Raw genomic sequence first — 23,214 nt, forward strand, 5'->3', positions numbered from 1 at the left:
GGTTTATTTTTTTTTCATTCTATTTGATGACGTTGTAAAAATGGACACTGTATACAGTGAGCCTCTTCAGGGCTGGAAAATATCATAGAGAGGCCAGAATTCTAAGGCCTGATTAGACAGGAATAGGATATTCCATCAGAAACAAGTACATAGGTCAGATTAGGAGTCATAGAGACTCATAGGACCTTGCAGCGGGGAGCTATGTTGGCATGGTATCTGTTAGCAAGGGTCTGCTGTGCGCATGGTCTCTCACCTTCTCTTCAGTGATATGGCCTTGGTCCGATGAACTTGGTACTGATGGAAGGAATCACATGCAGCAGTCTAGTAAATGCTGCAAGCTCTGATACTTCCAACGTGGCAGGGGTGAACTATTGGACTCCATTTGCCGTTCTCTGGTACGCCCGCCATTTGAAGGCTGATTTTCCTCAGGAACGGCAGAGACCTGCTTCTGGAGAGGGTTAACAGAGTGCTGCCCCAGTGAAGGCTTTCAACGGGTCAGTGAAGTTACACCTTACAGGAGAGTTATCTGGCATGTTAAAACAGGAAGCTGGAGAAAGTTTCCCTTGAGAAACTCCTAACTCCAGGTAGCACAAGGCAAGGAAAACTTAGCCAGTCCATTGCCTCTCTGTCATGAAACATGTTACCTTTTGTTTGGTCCTTTATTTTTCATATTGGTCACCTAACATATGGAACAATTCACACACAGCTACAGACTAGAATAACATTTAAAGCAACAGGATGCGTACAGATCCCAGAGGTCAAATTCAGGGAGACTGATGCCTCTACGTTATACTCACTGTGATATGGCTGGCAAGAATTGCCTAGCTCCTTAAAATGTTACTGATGTCTCACTCTTTCCTGTCTTTATATTTCAATTGTGTGCAAAGTGTATTCATGTAAATGTGCATGTGATGTAACACCACTGTGCTGACGCAAATGAAATCTAGAACCTTTTTGGGTGCCCCACTGGCATCACTGGGTAGAACGAAGAAGCAGTTGGGCTTTACAAAGCACTGTTTTCAACTCCTTGGAAACTGAGGCCATCTAGTGGTCACCATGATGACAGCAAGCTGTCATTTGGGGCGGGCAGACAGGTGGAAATTGACGGTAGACACTGTGGCAAGTAAATCTGTGTAGAAAAGCAAGAGCTGAATTTAAGACCAGCATGGATGGTTCACCAGAGCTTCTGGCATAGCTGTGTGATAGTGCCTCTCTACTAAGAGCAGCCATATTTTTTTAAAGAGTCAAACACCGCCTCTTTTATCCAACTCCTGTCTCTGAAGTTCTCGTGTGTCGCTTGTGATATTTTGGTTATGTTTAGTCACTTTTTAATTCAAAGCACTTGCCCTGACTTTCAGGCAGGTGAATGGGTCAAACATAGCAACCCCGAGGTGACTGGATTCTGCTCCAGGCTGGCACCTCGACAAATGTCAGGGACCACACACACACTCCAGCTTCTGCCTGTTGTCTGTCTGTACTGAGGACCTGATGTACTATGGATTCACCCTCTTTCACCTGGCCCCTCCTTCTCCTGGATCTTGTCAGCATCCTCCAAAACATAAGCTTTCAGAAATGATTTTCAAAGGACAGCAGGATCAGCAGGTCTTCGCTGGGGATGATGAGGACTTGTGGACGGTAGGCATCTTTAAACATTAAGGTGGGGGATAGGATCCCATGCAATCTCTGAAGTTCGAATCTCTAGTTTTTATTCCCATTGAGCATCTTTCTGAGAACCACTGGCTTTCAGAACTGGGGATGTGCTGGTTATAGTTTAGTGTGAGAGTTGGGTAGATTTCTAGTGCCAGTCAGATGAGTGGCACACAGTGTGTTTCAAGTTTAAAAAAAAGAAAAAGAAAAACACAAAAACAAAAAACACATTGGGCTGGGTCTGTACCTCCACAGTAGAATATGAGCATAGCATGCACGAAGGCCTGGGTTAGGTCCCCAGCACCAGGCGAAACAGAATCCCTGCATCTGGTTATGCAGAATAACTGACTCTCAGCACTGCCCACTGCTGTGCATTTAAATAAGAGATTTAAAAGCAACAGAAACAAAACTTTCCCAATGTTCCTGGTGATTGCGTCTTGGCTTTATTCCCTAATTTGAGCTAAATGTTAGCACCCCCCAGATGAAACATCCCCTCGATTATATTTCTGAGAAAAATTAGGGACTGAGAACATCAGAAAACCATGTGACTACTTCATCCTCTTTTCTGCTACTTGCAGAATCTCTCCATGCAGTTTCCTCCCGTACTTTCCAGAGCATCTAAAAGGCCTGAGGAAGGTTTGAAAACCACAGTGTCCCAGCTGTGACACCACAGTGAACTGCTATCTCCAGGCATTCCCAGTGACCCAGAGTGGAGGGATGGGACAGCCTACCCATGGAGTACCCCTGGCCGTGATCCCCACTCCCTGGAAGGAAGTACCCTGCTAGGACCCAATGACCCCACAGCAGCCCTGGTGTTGGCCAAGATCATCTTTAGGACAGGAATGAATTATAAGCAGCACAGAACACTGCTAAATAAACCACAGTAATCTAATTAGTGGGGATCCAGAAACGACTATTGCTATGGCTTTCCTAGTGGATGTGTGAATATGTAATTAGGAAGAAAGAGTGCTGATGTGGTTATTGAGACCCATGTTGCTGCTCAAGGTTGACAGAGATGCTGAACTTCAATGCTTCAGCCGCTTAGTAAACAGGCATGGCTAGCACTTTGCTCAGTTCCTCCGTGTTCCTATGTTCTGTCCACGCAAAATCTGTCTCCTACTTCTGTCCACTGCTGATTGCTATTCACCGTGAGTTCAGTGTCTCTGCCCAATGATAGACACCGAGACTCCAGATTTCATTTTTCTGTGCTGTTCTAAACTGGTGGCTGATTTAGAAGCCCCCAAATTAAAAAAAGAAAAAAGTGTGCTTCTGTTGAGCCATAGTGTATGTGATGTAAATGTGCCTGCACGGATTAAAATGTCTTCTGTAACAACATGCCCTTGGCCTTCCTTTGTCAACTGTGTATGTGTTTGGCCATCCCACGTCACCTCTCCTTACTTCCATTTCCATTGAGAAGAATGAGCCTTTAGCAGGGATAGTGTTGGAGATCTGTGCCTGTACATTTTAGTGAACTCACAGAGGGTGTGCCACCAGAATCCTGCCTTCTGCCCTTTACTGTGACCTGAGTTTTACAAACAGCCCATCGGTGTCTCTTTTGAGATGGTCTCCACTCCTAAGGGTCCTGTTCCTTTCCTTATGCCGTAGCCACGGGAGGATATTCCAAGGCCCATAATCTGAGGTAAAGGACAGCAGGCATGTTGAGAACTTTCAACTAACTTGCAGACTCACAACAGCTCCACAGTCCGCGAGCTCCTGGGCTTGTCCTGAGTTAGTGGGCTCTGAAGTCCTGCATGCCAGCTGCCCTGTTGCCCAGGCCATGCCAAGTGTCCAGGATGCTGTTCCCAGTAGCCAGCCGAGCAAAGATCAGGATCCAGCACCCTAGATTCTGAAGAGAGCCAGCCCTAGGTACGTGATCTCATTTTGCAGGTTGCTCTGGTACCTTTATTTCCCATCTCCTTGGGTTTTTGTTCCCTCTGTGATGGGTTGGCATTAGGAGAGCTGATTCTGGAAAGTTCTTGGAAACCAGAATACCCTTGTTATTCTTATCCCTGTTCAGTGTTCTCATTCCTGACCTTGTCAAGTGTGACTCAGCTGCTGAACACTTCCAGACTCCATAGGTATGAAAGTTAGCCAGTGTGTCTCTGTCATCAGTGTTTTTAAAAAGCTGTTTCATCCTTCCCAGAACACTGCATCCCAACTAGGATCATTGCAGGTGCCAATGGCTCCTTTTAAAGCCACCCGAGTCTTTAATAGGCTTAGCTATTCCTTGGTCATGAAAAGGGAGACATGTTTCACCAGTCTTGAAGGTGAAACAAACTTATCCTCTTTGGCTGGGATTATTGAGGAAATCTCTTTTTGGGGTACACTAGGAAGGTGAAGTGAAAGCCTGGAGATGCCAATGACTGGTGTTACCTCCACACGGAATGAGCTTTACGGAGGCAGAAGCACCTCTTCAGCAAGGCTGGGCTGAGACGGAAAGCCGCCTGGGTTCACCACTTACATTTAGCAATGCTGTGTCTCACGATTCTATCTGAGCTCTTCAGACATCCTAAAATCCCACTTCTAGTGGCCCCCATGTACCAGTGTACACCTCGCCACTGAATGCCCTACATAAACGAGAACTGGATTCAGGAATGTTTCCCAACACTGGGAGAGAAGCGATGAAGGTCCAGTAGCCAAAATCATCTGAGAGCCCTGAACTGGACTTTATTTCCTTGTTGTTTGGGGCATGAGGTTGTTTCTGTTTTTGCCATGCTGGGGATCTAACCAAGGGCCCTCTGCCTGCTGGCTAAACAAATGCTCTACCCCTAAGCTGCATCCCCAAGCCTGGACAACATTTAAAGACTCATTATACTAATCAGAACCTCCAACTCTCTAATATACACAGAGAAGCTCCCAGGAGAGTGGGCATAGCCAACAGTTTTCTTTTCAGACACTCATTGGACTGTTTGAGATTAACTTGCTGAAGAAAAAAAAAATATCATGGATTTACTTGGGGGTTTTCCCCTCCAAGTCCAGGCTTTTGGAAATAAGTAGAACGTGTTTACAGAACAGCAGAGTAACAAGGTTTGGCTGAAGACAGAAACACACCAAAGTACAATAAAACAAAACCTTTTAAAGTCTGTCCTAGAGTCAGCTAGACTTATCCCCTGATATATGTGGGTTTTTTTTTGTTTGTTTGTTTTTTTTACACTAAGAATGAATGTGATCGAAAACTGTACACAGTTGTCGTCTTCCAACTGTGTCTTCTTGTGGGGGTTTCTTTCTCTTTGCCTTGTGGGTTTTTTATGTGGTGTGTGTGTGTGTGTGTGTGTGTGAAACATGTACATTTGTATGTGGCTGTGCTTCTATGTGCATGGTCGCCGAGGCCAGGGGAGGACATCGGCTGTCTTGCTTTATCACTTTCTCCCATGGAAACAAGGTCTCTCAGCTATCCTCCTGTCTCTATCCCACCACATCACTGGGGTTACAGGCATGCATGGTGGTCATATCCGGCTTTTTATGTGGATGCTGGGATTGGAACTCAGATCCTTGTTCCTACACAGCAAGCACTCTTACCCACTGAGTCGTTTTCCCAGTCTCCCCGAGTTTCAATACAGTAGGTGAAACGGCATTCCATGCACAAAAGACTGGAGAACGATGCTGGTAATTTTATAATTATTTTAATAACCAGGTTTACATTAACAGTCACTTGATGAGCTTTTTTTTTTTTTTTTTTTTTCTTTTTCTTTAATCTCAGCTAACTCAATACACAGTTTTCTTCACGGTTCAAATCAGGCAGCTCTTCAGTTTCCAAGCTGCCTCACAGCTAGCACAGGTCACAGGGAGACTCACTGTCTGTCCATTGCCACCAGACACAGAACTGAACACCCACACACCATGTCTCAAAGGGGGATTACGAGGAGGGATGCTGGCTGCCTGGGCCAGCCCATGACTGCATCAGGACTCAAGCTGGGGCCGGCTAGGGGAGAAGACCTGGGGCCTTAGGGCAGGAATCAAAATCGGGAAGCACTCGCCTCTTGGAAGGGACTTAGTAGAATGAGCAGAATGGAGTCCAGAGTTAGGATTCAGGCCTTGGGAGATGAGATAATATCTCTGGGTATTGTCATGAAGAAATGACCCAAAGAACCACTGGACGCTGAAGTGGGGAAAAGACCATTTTGGAGGATGACTATAATTCTATTACTTTCAAAAAACTTAGAACTAGAAGGAATATCTTCACTGGGAAGCCGATTTCATTGCTCCGCCAAGATCTTCTCAACCACTCAAGCCTGTGACCCTTCAGAGCGAATGTCAATAGATTGCCATCGGGGCTTAGAAACAACTTGGGGTTTAGAGATTACATGGTGTTCTTCAAGGGGAGCTGGGTGGAAAGCCCGGATGACAAAGCCTCTTGAGAGAAGATAGTTCCCATCATGCCCTCCCACCTTTCAATAAAATGGCAGTGATCTTGGAGGAAGCCCCCAATCCTTGTCATTTTCCTTCCCAGAAACTCAGTGACTGGGGCTGTCTGTCTGATCTATCTATGGAGCAGAACCAATTTAAATATAAAATTTCAACTCAAGGAACACGCTGCTTAGAAAAATCCTCATGTTGAGAAAACAGTGGGGGAGTTGTCAATGAAGTTTCGGGAATTTCTATGCTTGGGTGTTAACTAACAGTGCATGAAGAAAGAGAGGCGTCCTGAGATGGTGCCGGCCCGCCTTGGGGGCTTCATGAAGCTGCACCTCACACAGAGGATGCTCGAATGGAACATCAAGTTTCGGCACAGTGGCACATCTTGGAAGACCCAAGTGCAGCGCAGATGACCCAGAGAAGGTTATTTCTCATGACCAGGGAGGCCCTTGGAGGGACCAGTTGGTCTCAGGCGTGGGAAACCACACAGTTGTGGCCCTGAATTAGTTAATTTGCATGTCTCTTCCTCCATCTGGTGGCAACCGATGGTACTACAGCCTATGCTGCAGCCAAGCCTGGCTATTGAGGTATATAGTAAACATGCTTCGGATCTGGAAAACTCCCTGTAAAAGTCATTCTGAGTTCCTGGAGAAATCCCCCTATCTTTGAATTGTAATTCAAGACTACACTCCCCTCATTTTCTTCTGCTAAATTTTCCTTTAAAATGAAAGCACCATGAGAGCTTTAAAAAGCAAGATTCTCTATTGAGAAGTTGAAAGGGCCTTTTCCATGATTGGAGCCGAAACTAGCTTGCTCAGGGAAATCCCCTTCCTCTGCTATTTCCAAATCCCTTCAGAACCAAACTGCTCATGTTTCTCTGCTTCTCAGTTTCATTACAACCTGCAGTCAGGGCTGGGGGCCCCGTGTAGCACAGTGTAAGGGTGCTTGCCTAGCACGGGAGAGGCCCTGGTCTCAATTGACCGGCTCCACAAAACAAAATGAACAAATAAATCCTCCACCTCCAAACACACCAGAACAAATAAACAAAAACCACCTGCAGGCAGAGAGGGCGGCTTCTCCTAAGTACTTAGAAGGTGTATGAGCCCTGCTCTGATCTTCAGAATACTTAGTACAGTGTGGTATTTCTTCCCAAGTGGGCCTCCAGAGCACAGACGTCTGAGCCAAAGTTGATAGCATGTTACCTGCGGGAGAGCCCACTGGCTTCCACAGACCCCTATCTCGCTCACAGAATCAGGTTCACAATTGGCTTTGGAAATAGTGTGATGGGGACATGGACTTCCAACTCCAACAAACAAAAGGGGGTGCAAACATTGCTGCCCACTCCCCTCATGTGCCATGGCAAGAAGGGTGCGTCCTGTCACTTCATACACCTCACCCTGGAGATTTTTAGTACCAATGAAAAAGTGATATCCCCACCCCCTGGACTTGCTAGTAGAAGAGGAAACACATGGCTTAGAATTGAAAAGATGGTAACATACGGTATACTCCTGCTACTCAAGGCTGGCTTCCTTAAATCTCTGCTTTACTCCCATAGAAGCTAAGATTATTATTAGGGGTCAAGATTTAGAACAACTGAGAAAGTCAGTTTTCCAAAAAGATTTTTAAAAAAAGAAAGAAAAAGAAAAAAGAAAAATCACGAATGTGTTTGGATCCAAGAAGATCAAGAGATAGTCACTCACATCACCCTTGAGTCTCTCTGCCATGATGCTAACTCAGCAGGCAAGAGCAAGTGTCTCCCCTCAGCTTGCAGGCATGAAAGAGAGAGAGAGAGAGAGAGAGAGAGAGAGAGAGAGAGAGAGAGAGAGAAAGAGAGAAAGAGAGAAAGAGAGGGAGGGAGGGAGGGAGGGAGGGAGGGAGAGCGAGCTGCCTCTCCAGGGCTGAGAGGAAGGCCATCGAAAAGTCACTGCTCTCCCCAACCAGAACCTGTGCCACACTGTCCGTGGCAGCCTTTGATGAGCACCAAGGAAGCAGAAGAGGAAGAGACCTCTCTCTCCATGTGTTCTGCCTGTGAGGCCTTCACAACCCAGAAAAGAGGCTTGGAAAGCAAACACTGGTGTCATAAAACAAGTGGAAGAATTGGCTGGATTCTGTCATTTAACAAATGGTTAAAGAAACAAAATCTACTAGGAAAGGATATGACAAAGTCCAGGACCCAAAGACCTCCTGCCTTCTCTGCAGATCCCAGGGGACTGTGATGGAGCATCCAGTTGCCACAAGTGGCCATTTCCCGTGGAAATTAACACACATCATCAACACAACACACAATACCCTCCTGCTCACCCAGCCCACCCACCTCCCTCCTACACACCCCACTCCAGCCCCTTTGCGCCCTCCACCTTGCCCTGGGCTCCCACCACCCAAATCACCCAAAGAAACCTTCCTGCCTTTTGTTCATTGTCTTGACATCCCAGCTTCGTCTGGTCCCCTTGTCGTAAGATGCAGCGCTACATACGCTCTCAACACTATAATATGCAGACTCTACCTTAGCGGCCTGTCTGATCACATGCATGTAAGTGGGGGGGGGGGGATCGAAGAAATCAAGGTTATGCATAAACAGAAATCAAAGCAATTCATAAAGCTAGGCAAGCGAGCATAACATCGGGAAACATAAGGCTTGAGGCTTATTTGATTCTTTAGATCGCAACTGTTTGGATTCACTTTCCTTCTTAAATATCGGTGTACCATTTTGGCTTCAGAAAGAAATCTCTTCTTGCTTCTGTCTCCCTCTTTGGGAGGGCTTGCTTAACTCAGGGATGTGATATTAGAACGGCCCCCAGGGGGCGCCACGATGCGTTTGCTGGCTGAGCGGACCCCCTCATCCACTTGGGTGCCTGCAGATGGAGACAAAATTCCCAGGGAGAAGCAAAGGGGACAGAAGGTGTAGGGAGAAGAGACCGTGAGAAACTTTGAGAAGGATAAATACTAAGAACTTTCCTGGCGCACAAGAAACTTAACACCGTATCTTGAACTTTGCATATCCATGACACCCTCTCCTGGAAAAAATACTGTCTTGGTAGGAAAACCCAAATTCCTCCCTAGAGGTATGGTGCTATACATGTCGCTAACATTGGTAAAAACATGGGGATGGCTGCTTATACTGACTGTGGCTGGTCATGTGTTAAAGCCTGAAGGTTATTCCACTGCATCCTCTCTACTGTGGTTTGGGAGGAAAACACTGAATTGTTCCATGACAGAGGTATTCTGGAGAGGGGAGGTCACCTGCCCAAGGCCTCCAAAGCTGGAGGGTCAAGGTCACCTATTAATGTAAGTGCTAACGTATACTTGGTCCCATTCAGAAAGGAGCCTCTGAATGTTTAAGGACTGACAGTGGCCAAAAAGTCACAGACAAAGGTGAATACACTCCAAACTACTTGGGAACCATAGTTACCTCTTGTTTCTCAAAGTTACCTCAAAATGTTGAGTCCCTTTTCTCTGTCTCTCCCTGAATCTCCCACAGCTTTGCCTCCGTGGTCTCTCTATTCCTTCTGCCCCTTCCTCTCTTTTCTCTATATGTTGCAGCCTCACCTTTAAATATGTCTTTTCTTTCTTGTTATCTTGCTCCCCTCACATATACAATTGCTATCATAGGGTAACACACCTGCATTTACCCCCCTTCCCCATTTAAAGACAGCTATGGAGCAATTAAACAATCATTCTCTATGGTAAAGAGTTCTTGGAGAATAGATGAGATCGATAATACAGGAAACACGTGGTAAATATTCAGTCACTGGAAGTCAGTAGAAGCTATTGCTGGCATCATTTTTACTATGGAGGGAAACTAGGCTGCTGCTGAGGAACATTAAAAACCAGTCTGAGCTTTATGTACACTGAAATTGGAGCGCATACACACACACACACACACACACACACACACACACACACACACACACCATAGTTTTTATACACTGATATAGAACACTGTTATCAATTCATAGTGGGAATCAGCTCCATCAACCTGCCCCCAGCTAGGTCTGGTCTCTAAGAAGAATTTGCTAACATTCGAACTTGGCCTCAAACTTGACAATGCCTTCTTTGGTTTTCTTACCAGGATCACTTGCTGATTAGGAAAACATTTCTGTTCTCAATATTGATCATCTCCCTACAGAGGACACCAGTGCTGGGCTGGGAAATGCGTTTGACTTGAGTTTGCAGGATTATTTTGTAGCCTAGGGATGCTGTTCTTTCCTCCTCTCTCCCCATTTCCTCTCTTCATCAACTCCTTCCACTCACCTGACAGGCTAAATCCTGACTGATGGAGGTTCCTCACTGGCGGGTTCGGCCGAGTGGGAGAGCCCCGAGTAGAGCCAGCTGGGGTGCCCCCCTTGGGGGTGGTGGTCAAGTCAAACACTGGTCCATCATACATGCCCCTTGGGACTGCATGCAGGTCTGCCATCTGCAGCCAGAGAAACATGTCATCAGGCATTCTTACAGTCAATGACCCAACACTGTAGGATGTGCTCTGGGAGGTGTATCAATAAAAAGTTTGTGGAGAGGAATCCAGGAGAAAACAGCAGAGATGAGTGTGAAATAAGAGACATCGCCACAAGAAATTGATGATGGAGATCATCTATGAAGGCCTCTATAGACATGAGATTCTATCTAGAACAGTGAGTGGTTCTCAGCCTTCCTAATGCTGCGACCCTTTAATATAGCTCCTCATGTTGTGGGGACCCCCAACCATAAAATTATTTTCATTACTACTTCAAAACTGCAATTTTGGTACTGTTATGAATCATAATGTAAATATGTGTTTTGCAATGGTCTTAGGCGACCCCTGTGAAAGGGTCATTCATCCCCCAGATTGAGAACCAACCACTGGTCTTCTAGGATCAAATGGCCCTTTGATGATGTTGCCCTTGGAGGCAGGAAACAGCTGAGTGTATGCTGATACCAGTAGGTGGCAATGCTGGCAGCAGAGGAATCAGAAGTACAGCTAGCTGGAAGTAGGGGCATGATGGAATAGACCTGTACTATCAGGATGGCTGGAGAAGAGCCTTCTCCAGCAGGAAGGACGGGAGTCTTAGATGAGGTCACATACACTGGTGGCATGAGATCCCATGGGAGGTCCACCCCTGGCTTTTCAGGGCTTTTCACATGTCAGGGTCGTGAAGTCCTCAACTGAGAGTCTGGTCTGACCCACTGACCGTTGGCTGTGTACTTGCCTAGGGACTGTAGAGCCAGTCAGCAGCACCAATCAACTGTGTGTGTGTTCTGTGTTGGGATTATGCCAAGAGCTGGGGTTTATAGCTTTGTGTATCATGCTGTGTCCCCCACAGGCATTTATGATCTATGAGATTAACATGGTGAGACCACCCAAGGCAGGAGCAGAGCCTGCATGCAAGCTCCATCACAGCACTGGCCATAGTGCAGCAATGGGGGCGTACATCCCTTTGAGCCTGACAGTGAAGATGGGCCGTGATGAGTCCTGTATGGAGCCCTAGCCCTGCCATCTGTGCAGCGACCTGGGCACAGTGCAGCTGTCCCTCATGGGATGAGAAATGCGTAGTACTCCCCACCCAGTAATACTATAGCTGTGGCATTTCTTTGGTCCCAGAATCTAAGTCATAATATAAAAAGTCTATACTGGGCAGGTTTGATGTTTATTCCCTTTTCTAGCAAGACAAAACTGGAGCAGGGAGCTCAAATCTCGCACCTCCATTGCAGTCTAGGACCTGGTCTAGCTTTGCTTTGTGGGTCCCCGAAGTTCCAGAAAGAGCTGGAAGCAGGAAAGGGACTCTGAAAGAAATGCCCAGGCCCTATCTCTACATCAACCCAAGCTTCTGTTTGTGTGTATATGTGTGTCTGTATATGTGTGTGTATGTGTGTATATGTATGTATATGCATATGTGTGTATATATGTGTGTATGTATATATATATGTGTGTGTGTGTGTGTGTATATATATGTGTATATTTGTGTGTATCTAAGTGTATGTGTGCATGTGTGTATATGTGTGTGTATAAGTGTGTATGTGTGTATATGTATGTGTGTGCATATGTGTGTATATGTGTGTATATATGTGTGTATATGTGTATATATGTGTATATTTGTGTGTATCTAAGTGTATGTGCATGTGTGTGTATATGTGTGTGCATGTATGTATGTATGTATGTGTACATATGTGTGTGTATATGTTGTGTGTTTGTGTGTGTATGTGTGTGTATTTGTGTATGTGTGTGTATGTGTGTATTTGTGTGTGTGAGAGAAAGAGTGTGGGGGGAGGAAGGGAGAGAAAGAGAGGATTCTGGGTATTTTTTCAACCGAGCAACCTTGGGCAGGCTGGAAGAGAGATGGCTGGGTGTCAATCTGTTCTCATTATAAGCCTTTGGGAACAAGTTTCCTATGAAAATATACTATCATTACATCAAACCCTTCCAGTTTTAAACCGAAGTACTATAATAATGCAGAGAAAGTATTTGAGGAAATAAAAACTTTCTTTGGCCAAAACCTTTTTAGAAGTCTTCCTTATAGCCTGTGGGTTCTGCACCCCATTTCTCCAGCATCCAGCTGTTGCTGTGACACTTACTGTGAGGGCCTAGGAGGGCTGGTCCTCTGAATCTCAGGACTGTATGGGACCCCACTCCCTTTCTGACCCCTCTGGCTCGTTGGCACTCACCTTCCTCCTGGCTTTAATGCGCTTGTAGACATAGTCAGAGAAGGGGCTGCAGGGAATGAAGCGGCCAGCCCCCTGAGTCACATGCAGGTTGCTGTCTTCCAGCATGATCTTGCCCTGGCAGATAACCACCAGAGGTGCCCCATGAAGCTCCATCCCTTCAAAGATGTTGTACTCTGCAACCTAGATTCAGGGACGAGAACAAAGCCAGACCATGGGTATAGGATGAAAAGAAAGAGGAATGGGGTTATCTCCTGTGTTTGGGACCCCATCTTTGGTATCAGTAGGAACTGAGTCACCAAATAAAGCCAGGCAAAGCTCAGGACACACCTGCCTGCTTTGATAAGGAACGGGAGACTGACACACCCTGGATAAAGATGCCTCAAGCAAAGCAAAGTGCCTCACTTCTAGTAAGATCTTTAATGGAAATTTGATTTCCACTGCCACTGCCGGCTGTATTCAGAGCTCAGCTACAAGACCCCCAGGGATATGCTGCCGCATATGGAACCTGCGCTGAAGTGGGGAGTGGAGGACACATGGCCCTTTGGCCCAGAACAGTGCAAAATTCTACACCACAATGTGACTTGGTGTTTAAGCAAAGGCCATTCCTACCCCAAATAGGATTTCTGCATACCTTCCTCACTTGCTCAGCAGGAAGATAGAACTGCAGGGGTTGGGGGGTACTGCCTTGATTCTAGGATTTGAATGTAAGCTCTGCCACCAGCTACAGAGATTATTTACTTTCTATGCACTTCTAGAAATTAGGCAAAACTACAAGCACAGGATAACAGTACCCATCCAAACGTATCCACTGTTCGTGAGATTCACTGAATAGAAAGAAAGCAAGGTGCCTGACATATAACTACTTCAAGAACTATTTTTGCTACCAAGTACTCAGTACCTCTTTAAGGTATTAGATTTGGGTTTCAATCTTCTGGGAGAATTGGAGCAAATAATGAAAATAGTTAACTCTCTCTTCATTCAAAAACATAAAGTCTGTCAGAGGCTCTGCAATCTTGGAAGCGTGCAGAGAAGAGCTTCCTCTCTATGCCTCCAAACCCAAGTGGCCAGGAAGGGTAGAGTCTCTCTGCAGACTACTTCACTCAGGAAAGCAAGACAAAGAAATAAACAGTTTAAGTATTTTTATGCCAATAAAACTTAAGGCAAACTGGGGTTGGGAGCACATGCCTCTTATACCAGCCCTTGGGAGGCAAAAGTAGGGTTATTAGCAATTCAAATTCAAAGCCTGCCTGAGCAGGAGATCTTGCTTTCAAAACCAAGCAGTACACAGACCAAACAAAGAGCTCTTCAGGTCTAGATGATTATTGCAGTCCATCCTAGTCTCTGAGACCGGCCCACCCTATCAGCTTATTCCTCCGAGTCAGCTCTGCACACACATTCTCCATCCCGCCAACCTATGCCTCACCGACTGGTGGTTCTTGGCAGAGACAATCTTCACAGCGTCTGGGTCCCAGATGACCAGGTCGCTGTCCGAGCCCACAGCTATTCTCCCCTTGCGCGGGTACAGGTTGAATATCTTGGCAGCATTGGTGCTTGTCACAGCCACAAACTGATTTTCATCCATCTTTCCCGTGGCCTGTTGAAATACAAAGATTGCAGATCTGTGCCTGTCTCCAGGTCGATGGCGGCTCCATCAGTACCAGGCTTCTGAGCTCAGAGCAAAGTGACCACAAAAGGCGCAGGAGTACAAAGGGACTGAGCACAGATTCCATCTATCCAGCAAGCTCAGGGGGCTGTTGGACAGTCTGAACTTCACAGGGAAAAGAGGGAGACATGTGACTTAACAGCGAAGTTACTTCTGAAAATGCAGTTTTTCTAGCTATGTGCATATCGTTTACTTAAACATTTACTACTAATTCCAAGAAAGATCAGAGAGAATTTACAGTAAAAGCAAATGTGAGTGTGAGCCCATTCTTTAGGTATATGTGTATATTTGTATATTCAGAGGATAGATATGCAAAGCCTTACTCAAATAGTGACAGTGGATATGCCTGTGTTACAGAATTATGTGTCTTTTTCCAGGTGCGTGTTTATCTGAGGTTTCTAAGTGACCTTTGTTGAGCATGTATCATGTTGCCAATTAAAAAAAACTAAAGATAAGCATTGCTAAATAATGAGGATATGTTCTGAGAAGTGTGTTAGTGCTGATTTTGTTGTCCTGTGACTATCACAGAGTTCTCTTACACAGTAAATCATCTATGATATCACTAGGGTCTTAATCTTAGGGGACCAGTTATGGGATTCATATTGATAGGGATATCTGTATACAGCATATAAGTTTTATATTAATTTTTAACACATTCAAATAGGATTTGTAAAGATAAAACATTGTGGGAGTGGCCAAGCAATGACTGGCCTAGCTTGAGACCCAATCCATGAGAGTAAGCCCACCTCTGACACTGCCTGGAGGGCCAGGACCCAGAAGCTGTTTGGCCCAGAGACCTAGGATTGAACCAAACACAACTGGAGAAAAAAAAAAAATGTCAGTGTAATGATGCCTAACAATAGTCTGCTATACTCATAGATTGGTACCTAGCCCAAATGTCATCAGAGAGGCTTCATCCAGCAACTGATGAAGCAGATGCAGTCCCTTACCACAGCCTTGTCCCAGATGACAGACATGCGCTCCTCCACACCATTGGTGCCCTCAGGGATGGCTGTGAAGTTGTCCTTCCCGATGGCTTTCTGGGCAGTGCTGAAGGTACAGTGGGCACTTCCAGAGAGCTGCAGATCACCGCTAGGAAAGGAGAAAGGTTTACATGACTAGGAGAGATAGCTGGAGAACATTGGCAGGGAGAAAGGGTTGAGGAATGGCAGAATCGTGTTTTCAGTTTGCAGCGCCTCCTCCATCTCTTACTAAGCTCTGTGAGTGAGCATGGGTAGTTTCCTCTCCTCTCTGGGCTTAGAAAGCAAGGAAATAGAATTAGATCATTAGGTTGTCTTCTGTGGCAAATGTCAAAGAATCAGGTGAGGGCTGGAGAGATGACTTGGTGGTTATTAGCACTTGCTGTTGCTGCAGAGGACCCAGGTTTCGTTCTCAGCAGCCACATCAGGTGGCTCGCAACTGGCTCTAACTCCAGTTCCGTGTTATCTTATGCCTTTTTCTGGCCTCTGCAGGCACCTGCACACAAGGTGCACATAAAGACAAGCATTTGAGTGTAGGCATGCATGCTTGTATAAATACACACACACACACACACACACACACACACACACACACACACACGGACTCACAAAGTTGTAAAAATATAAGGACTCAAATTACCAGTAGCCTGATTTTGAGTCTCCCTATAATTACTGGCTAAGTGTCATCATGACAAATGCTTTGAGTTCTGACAAATAACTTTAAGTGCCTTGATCATCAGTTGCTTCATCTGTAAAATGGCGATAATAGTGCCTCACTCATAAAGCTGTTACAAGGGACAAGAGTGAGCACAAGCTTGGCACATTACAGTAATCAGCTGCTGAGACCCTTATTCACACCGAAACTGTGTCATCAATTGAACTGTAATGTAGAAGAGGCAGTTTTCTGTACTCCAGACTGCAGGAGAATTTGATGCTGCTGCAGACTCTGATCTATCGTCTTGACCATACTACTGCAGCCCCCATCCCAGGTGGCCCCAAGATGATTCCACAGAACACATGGTATTTCTGCACCAACCTGGCCAGCAAGGAGTTGATGTAGTCAGGTGTGGTTGGGTCAGGGCTCAGAGGTGGGGATGTCACAAATGCAGCTGCCTTGGCCCAGTTCTTACTCCAGTAATGAGTTCCATCTATTCCGAGACTGGCAGTGATGGGTTCGCCAAAGACCACATTTCCTGGAAGGGGTGAATGTCAGTTTTGCAAGAAATATGTACTGCTCCAATCCAGCATATCTAATCAGAACTCTAACTCTTCTCAAGGCTCTGTCTCTGAACTTAGGCAAGCCTAGGGTTCGAGTTTCTAGTCACAGCTTTTTGAGTCTCTTTTTTCTATTAACTGTGAATAAATTTGTATTCTGTAAATAATAAGAAGCCATTAGCTGTAAGGTGTGGCAGTAAGCCTCCCACTTTGAAAGCAAATTTAAATTTAAAAATGAAGAAAATAAAACTACATACTGGTTATACAGAGTTCAAGAGCCATGCTCATTTTGAAATATTAAAATGTCAGAACAGTATGTCCTATATCTCATAACTGATGAAATGAGATTCTGTTTACTTCTCAAACTTGTGAAAGGACTTAGCGTACATGAAGGGTCTGGCACATGGTAGATGCTTAATAAATACTAATTTCTTGTATGTATATGTGTCTGTGTATGTGTTTGGCATGTGAGTGGAAGCCATTTTGGAAGGTATTTAAGCATCTGTACTAGAAAATATCCATGATTGATTAGTGATGTCTACCTCAGAAAACCAGAAGAAAATATCAGTGGTTCACATATGCATCCCTGCCTTCAGGGATGGTGTTAACAAGAATTGACTGAAAATATAGGATCGGGATAAATGAAGAAGTGAGATTCAAGGAAAACACTCAGCTATTACAAGAAACACATCCTTAAGAGAGGACCAACTGTTCCTTGGGAATTAGAAGAGAAGTTGAAGAAACTGGAGTTCTCCACTGTATCTGAGTTTGAATACTGAACTGCCCAGCTGATTCCATCAATTTCTTCATTCAAAAGTATGATAATAATGCCCCTGTCACATGCCTCAGCATTGAGAATTCTGCATTTAGAATATTAATTTCAGTACTTCACTGTATTGCTCTGTGTGTGTGTTTGTGTGTTTGTGTGTGTGGTGTGTGTGTGTGTGTGTGTGTGTGTGTGTGTGTAGGGACTGGCCTAGGCACTTGAGCTTCTACACAAATGCTTTTTTTACACAGAGAGACAACCCCTCTCTCTGCTTTAAGTTGTAACTTTTTAAGATTCATTATGAGCAGCAGAGTTCTTAAAGAACACTAGGGATGGGTGATGAGATTCTTTGGAACTTGACAAGAAACAGATTCGGGAGGAAGGAGTAAGCCCACCCTCCATCTTCCTGCTGGAGGTGCTCTCAATTCTCCCCGAGAATGCCTGTCCAAAAGATGTTCATGGCTTCAATATCCCCAGCCCTGTTTTGTCACCAGGCTCCACATCCCTTTGCCTGGTGGACACAGTTGTGTGAGTTCTCCTTGCCAGAGAATCATAGCCAGAAGACTAATGGAAAGAAATGTCTACCACGAAATATGAAGTAAGAACGGCATATGCTTGAAAACAATCCAACCTCAGGTTCCCTGGTTATTCTGAGCATAGAGCTCAAGTAGGGCATGAACACCAGCAGAGGGCATGAGAGGTTAATGGCCTGGGTGGTTAGGGATGAAAGAGTGAGTGTGGTGGCCTCTCTCCTCCTCTTCTTTTTTCCTTCTCTCCCCACCCTACTTCTAGGAAGTTGAATTTGACTGCTCTCCTGGTTCTCCTGAACACCTCTCGTCCAGCGGAGTGGCACCATTAACTGCTGAGAGACAAGAGCAGGTTTGCTGTGATCATGGGGAAATGGGAAGCAACCCAGAACCTGACTGCTCAGCAGACATCTGGACACCTAGACAGATGTCGCTCTCATAGAAAAGGGCCACCTTTTCCCAGAATGCTAGAGAGCTGGAAAACACTGTCAGAAGTCAACCCGGCTCTTCTTAAGCACCCTGATCACCCCCACATGGAAACTGAACAGGGCCACTTAGCTGAGGAATCACTCGGCTTGGGTCTCTCTGTTAGCAGATGACCATCAGCACACAGCAATAGCAAATGCATGACTCATGGGGGATCTTCTTTCCCAATCAAGCACAGCACATATCTCTGGTTTCTCAATCACACTGTTTACGGGCACAGCTTCACCACCGAGCCCATAAGCCTACCACTAAGGACAAGATATAAAACTCAAAAAAAAAAAAAAAAAAAAAAAAAAGCTTTGAAATGGGACTTGAGACAGAGACACTGTAAGCCCCAGTTAATAGCAGTGGACAGCAAAGCAGAGGGCAGAAAGACAGAGAGGACAGAGCCCTGGGCCGTGAAGCCCACAGTGTAAAACTCCTTTCTAAGTGAACTTGTGCTGACCTGTATGCTCAGGTGGCATGACCTCTCCCCTGTCATGAGAACTCTCAGAACGGGCCAGACAATGCTGTCTTCTTTAGGGTGTGCTTCGATTCAGGGATGCACACAGACCTCAGACAAGGTAATCCCCACTGTTCTTTGACACTTGCTTGGGCCATTTCTTCACTGCATCCATCACCAGAAACTGAGGACAATAGATCCTCCTCCCCTCAACCCCCAGAAACCCCATATCATCTATTCCTGTTACTGTTAATACTGATCATGAAACCACCAGGAAGAAAAAAAGAATGGAGGAAACAGTGAAAGCTTTAGCATAATAATGTCATTGCTTAAACCTCCAAGCTAATCATGCCCCAGTTACAACCAATACTCTGCTTTTTTGGGTTGCTGCTGAAGCCAATTTTGCCTGGATCTTCGACTTCTACACTTATATAATATAGACTGGTGCGTCTATTTACAAAGCTCAGATAATGCAAACTGACATCAGACAGATGGAAAGTGAGTGAGAGATGTACCAAGTCTCAGAGAAATTAATTCATGCTGTTATTTCAGGCAAAATACCTAACCTTCCTGTTACTTCAGTTTACTTAGATACCAGATTGGAGAAACCGTAGAACCCCAGTTGTAGACAGAGGCTTCCTAGAGAGCATGGCAAGGAATAGAAAAGGCGGTGCCATTTCTAACACAGTGAACAGCCAGGAATTGGGGGTCGGGGGAGCTACGTAGTGCAGTAGGAGGTTCACGATCCTGAGAGTACTAATCACCTTTCTTCCTGGCTTGTGAGATGAGATCAGCTGCGCTCTTGCTCATGACCTTGGTGACATAGAGGGGGCAGTTGGTCTGGCTGGCGATGGTGATGGCACGGAACACAGCCTCAGCTTCCAGCTACAAAAAAGAAAAAAAAATTCCCCAGGAGTCAGTAAGAGCATGAGCTTCTCTCACCCTTGCTACCGCCTGCTTCTTTAAAAGGTGGTAATACAAGGCTGTGAAGAGGCTAAGAGAACAGTACAGGGTGGGGCTAGAGCACTGCCTCTCCCCTTCACCCCAAATGGAAGCCTCTACTCCCCGATTTCAGAGCAGAGTCTCTGGGAAAACCCAATCACATCATCAGGTCTAGAATCTCCAGGGAAGACAATCAGGCATCCAAGGACATCAGGTCCTTTCCTGCAGCAATGGGGTCAGCAAAGGGTTGGTGCTATGAAGGATTTCTTATTAAAATAATTCCCAAGCCAAGCTCCACAGCACAAACACTGTTCTTATTGCTGTTCTCTTCCAACCTACTCCAATTCATGTTTTCAAATATGCCAACTAACCCAGCTGTGCTTAATACATGAGAAGTAATGGTTTTCCCCACATTTGATTAACCAAGTGAGATTTGAGAGCTCAGGCTCCCTTGGGTGGACTGAGAGTGAATCCTGGTTCTGTTGTGTGCCAGCCAGGTGACCTCAAGCACATCATACAACCACCCAGTACTGCTGCTTTCCTGTCTAAGTGGGAGTAACAGTGAGTTCTGGCATCTAGGGCCATTGTAAGGATTAAATGATTAATCCTTTTGAGAAATTAGTGCCCAGGACAGTGGCTATTGGTGTGATCGTTGACCATAGTTTCTGACCAATGTGAAGTCTGCTACTGCTCAAACCCTGAACAAGTCCTGTTCAGCCTGGAGTGGAGACAGTGGTGATTTCTCATTGAATCATCAGCCATTCTTTTTCATATGCATATGACTTTCTGGGTTAGCTTGCACAGACCAACACTTGAAAAATATGCTCCAAATAGTTTACAGATGTCTAGTGGCTGCATAATGCAAACCAGTCACTCTATGGTGAATGTAGTTCAGTCAGCTTGAGGAAGTGGGTTGGCTGAGCTGGCATCCTCCAGAAGACTCCTGGATGCAGGTGAAGCCCTCTCAAGTTCCCAGACATTGCAATCTGTGACTCTGGCTATCCTTTCTGAACAGCATCACTGGAGACTACATCTGGCTGAGCTTTGAACTGAAGAGCAGCTGGCTTTTCCTGCACTCACTCTCGCTTCCTACCTTTGCTGACCACTTCAGCAGCCCCATGACCTCAGTTGTGGCTTCTTTGATCTTATCCCTTCCAGCAGGGCAGGCTTTTCTGCACTTTGACGACGTGACTATCTTTAGAAGGTTACATCACATTTCTGCTTTACTCAAAAGAGCTTCTGGAGTTGTTGAGATTTCCAGCTAAGTGGCCTTCTTACTAAAAAGGAGATGGGACTGGGAAAGGTTGAGGTGGTGGGGGTGGAGTGAGGTTGAAAAAACAAACCAAGGAACAAAAATAGACTTTGCTGTGAAATCCCCTGGCGGCGTCTAAAGAACTCTGTCTTGCCAGCATATCCCTCCAGTGACCAGTATTTATCGCTTCACAAACACTGTTGGCAACTATGGCCAGGTAACACCATATAAGTGATTTTCCAGTTCTTTAAACATGGTCAGCCCCCTGGCTGACTTTCTCTAAGCTTCAGGTTCTTTACCCACACAATGCCACTACCTTGAGTGGCAGCAAGAATAACTGAGACAAGGCAAGCAGTTAGCACTGCCAGAAATAAGTGTCCCTGAGAAGGTGCCTAGAATTATTAGGGCACAGATTTTTTTTTTCAGGAATGTTGTGTGTGACTGAGATATCAATCATTAATTTTAATTATAACTTAACTCATCATTAACCATAACAGCTGTAACAACTGGCAACCTCTAGAAAGCTGACCGTGTTCTATCTCCATCTGGATGCCCTGATACAAGTGTATTCAGCTTGTGAAAATGGATACCTCCTTGTAATAGGAAATTTTCTCTATATTTGTGCTATGTTTAAACTTTTTCTGGGCTCTAGAAGACATGAGGAAAGAACAAATCTTTAGGTTCTGGTTCTTCTGTGGAGTTTGGCATAACAGGGTTAGCTCCCCTGACATAAGGACCATTGATATCACTCAAGGCTGGTAGGTCAGAACCACCTAGTTTTCAGACTGGTGGGTGATTAATTTCAAGCTCTGAGCCCTGTGCCAATGTGAGAAATTGCTGACATAAGAGATAGGAATTAGCCCCTAGTCACCTTTGACTGGCTCTGCAGATGTATACCCTGATTCTATCATGAGTGGAAAACTTCCATTTCTGACCACAATCATCACTTTATTCAAATGAATAGGCATAACACCTATAAAAAGTCTATTCAACCCCCTCTCCACATTGTCTGTGTTTTGCTAGACTCAAAGTAATATGAGAGTACATAAGAATGTCTCCAGTACTCACGATGATTAACAAAGACTTAGACATTCAGCACTCCTACTGAAGCCCAGGGAGGGTCCTGCAACTGGAGGTCAGAGGTGAACATCTCCTTTACATTCCCTTCCAGAAGGTCTTTGAGAGAAGTCATGCTAGGTGGTGTTCATAGACGCTATCTCCTTTCAGCCATGCTCATGCCTACACTGTGTGTGGATGTGGCTCAGGAAATGGGGGCCAAACAGAATCACTCCAAATGTAAAGTGAGTGGCAGGCTAAGACTGTGACCATCAGTTTCAACTCTTACTGCTGTCTTGGTCTTTCCCTGTGTGGCCATTCTTCTCTACTCCATGCAACCCACCTCTTCTGGTCTGCTCAGAACGTGGCCTTCTGGGCCAGTTATCCCCATTTCCAACATCCGGGCCTGCTCCTAAAATAAAAACAGAATGGAGAAAGTTCTTAGATGGTTGCAGCCAAGATTTGGGAAAATTACATCTGTATGCTCTGGGCTAAGATGCTTTCAAGGGGGAAAGAGTAAAATTTATATGTTGGACAAATATGTAATTCCACATTTGGAGTTGTAAAGTCGAATCCTTAAAAAGTTAACTGGCTTCTTGTTTTTATTAAAAGGAAGATAGTTAAGAGTGTTCCTGTTTTGGCTACACTACCAATAAAATGTCACTTACTCTTCATCTCTTTCAGACACAGCTCCCTGTGAACAAACCCTTGCCTGAGCTGTTAGCTGATTCAATCTTGAATTTAGCTGTTTATATTCAATAAAAGGCGTTGACATCTGCTCCATGCTATGCTCGGGCTAAGTACCTGGATTAAGGCCATGTAGCTCACAGTTTAGGGCCAGATCCCACAGTACCTGCCATCTCTTTCAAGTTTATCTGGGCTGCTTTAGTCCAGGTGCGAATTTCCAACCCTATTCTGGCCTGATGAGAAGCTACGGCATCAAATTCCAACAACTCGTGTTTTAATAACTGCCTCTGGGTTTGTTATTTCAAATCCATGGATTAGATGAGTAGACGCAGAATTCAACCAGACAGAACCATGCCTCTTGACAGCATTACTTGAGTTACTGTTTGGTAAAATGCTATGTACATTATGACATGACAGACAGGTGTGCTTCTTGTGGCAGACTCCAATTATCCTCATACCTATGAACAACTTTTATGGAGAAGCAGGTGGTTGGTAAATACAATTAGGGGTAGCAGAAACCCTAGGCTACCATTATCTGCAGTTGCACCCTGAAATTGTG

The 23,214-nt window shown here is 45.2% G+C and overlaps 1 protein-coding gene across 3 annotated transcripts in view; it reads right to left on the reverse strand.

The window, feature by feature from the left end:
• Positions 1-8,574: 8,574 nt before the first annotated feature.
• Positions 8,575-23,214, reverse strand: part of Dpysl3 (dihydropyrimidinase like 3) — a 108,046-nt gene continuing 93,406 nt past the window's right edge. For all 3 annotated transcript variants that reach the window (XM_059246160.1, XM_059246161.1, XM_059246162.1), the window contains exons 7-14: positions 22,312-22,380; positions 19,483-19,603; positions 16,319-16,475; positions 15,253-15,394; positions 14,063-14,233; positions 12,640-12,819; positions 10,255-10,417; positions 8,575-8,855 (exon numbers count right to left, since the gene is read on the reverse strand). In XM_059246160.1, the coding sequence (XP_059102143.1) occupies positions 8,767-8,855; positions 10,255-10,417; positions 12,640-12,819; positions 14,063-14,233; positions 15,253-15,394; positions 16,319-16,475; positions 19,483-19,603; positions 22,312-22,380 (1,092 nt within the window). In that variant the 3' untranslated portion in view covers positions 8,575-8,766. The remainder of the gene's footprint in view (positions 8,856-10,254; positions 10,418-12,639; positions 12,820-14,062; positions 14,234-15,252; positions 15,395-16,318; positions 16,476-19,482; positions 19,604-22,311; positions 22,381-23,214) is intronic.

The sequence above is a fragment of the Peromyscus eremicus genome, chromosome 19 (assembly GCF_949786415.1).
Source record: "Peromyscus eremicus chromosome 19, PerEre_H2_v1, whole genome shotgun sequence".
NCBI classification, from domain to species: Eukaryota; Metazoa; Chordata; class Mammalia; order Rodentia; family Cricetidae; genus Peromyscus; species Peromyscus eremicus.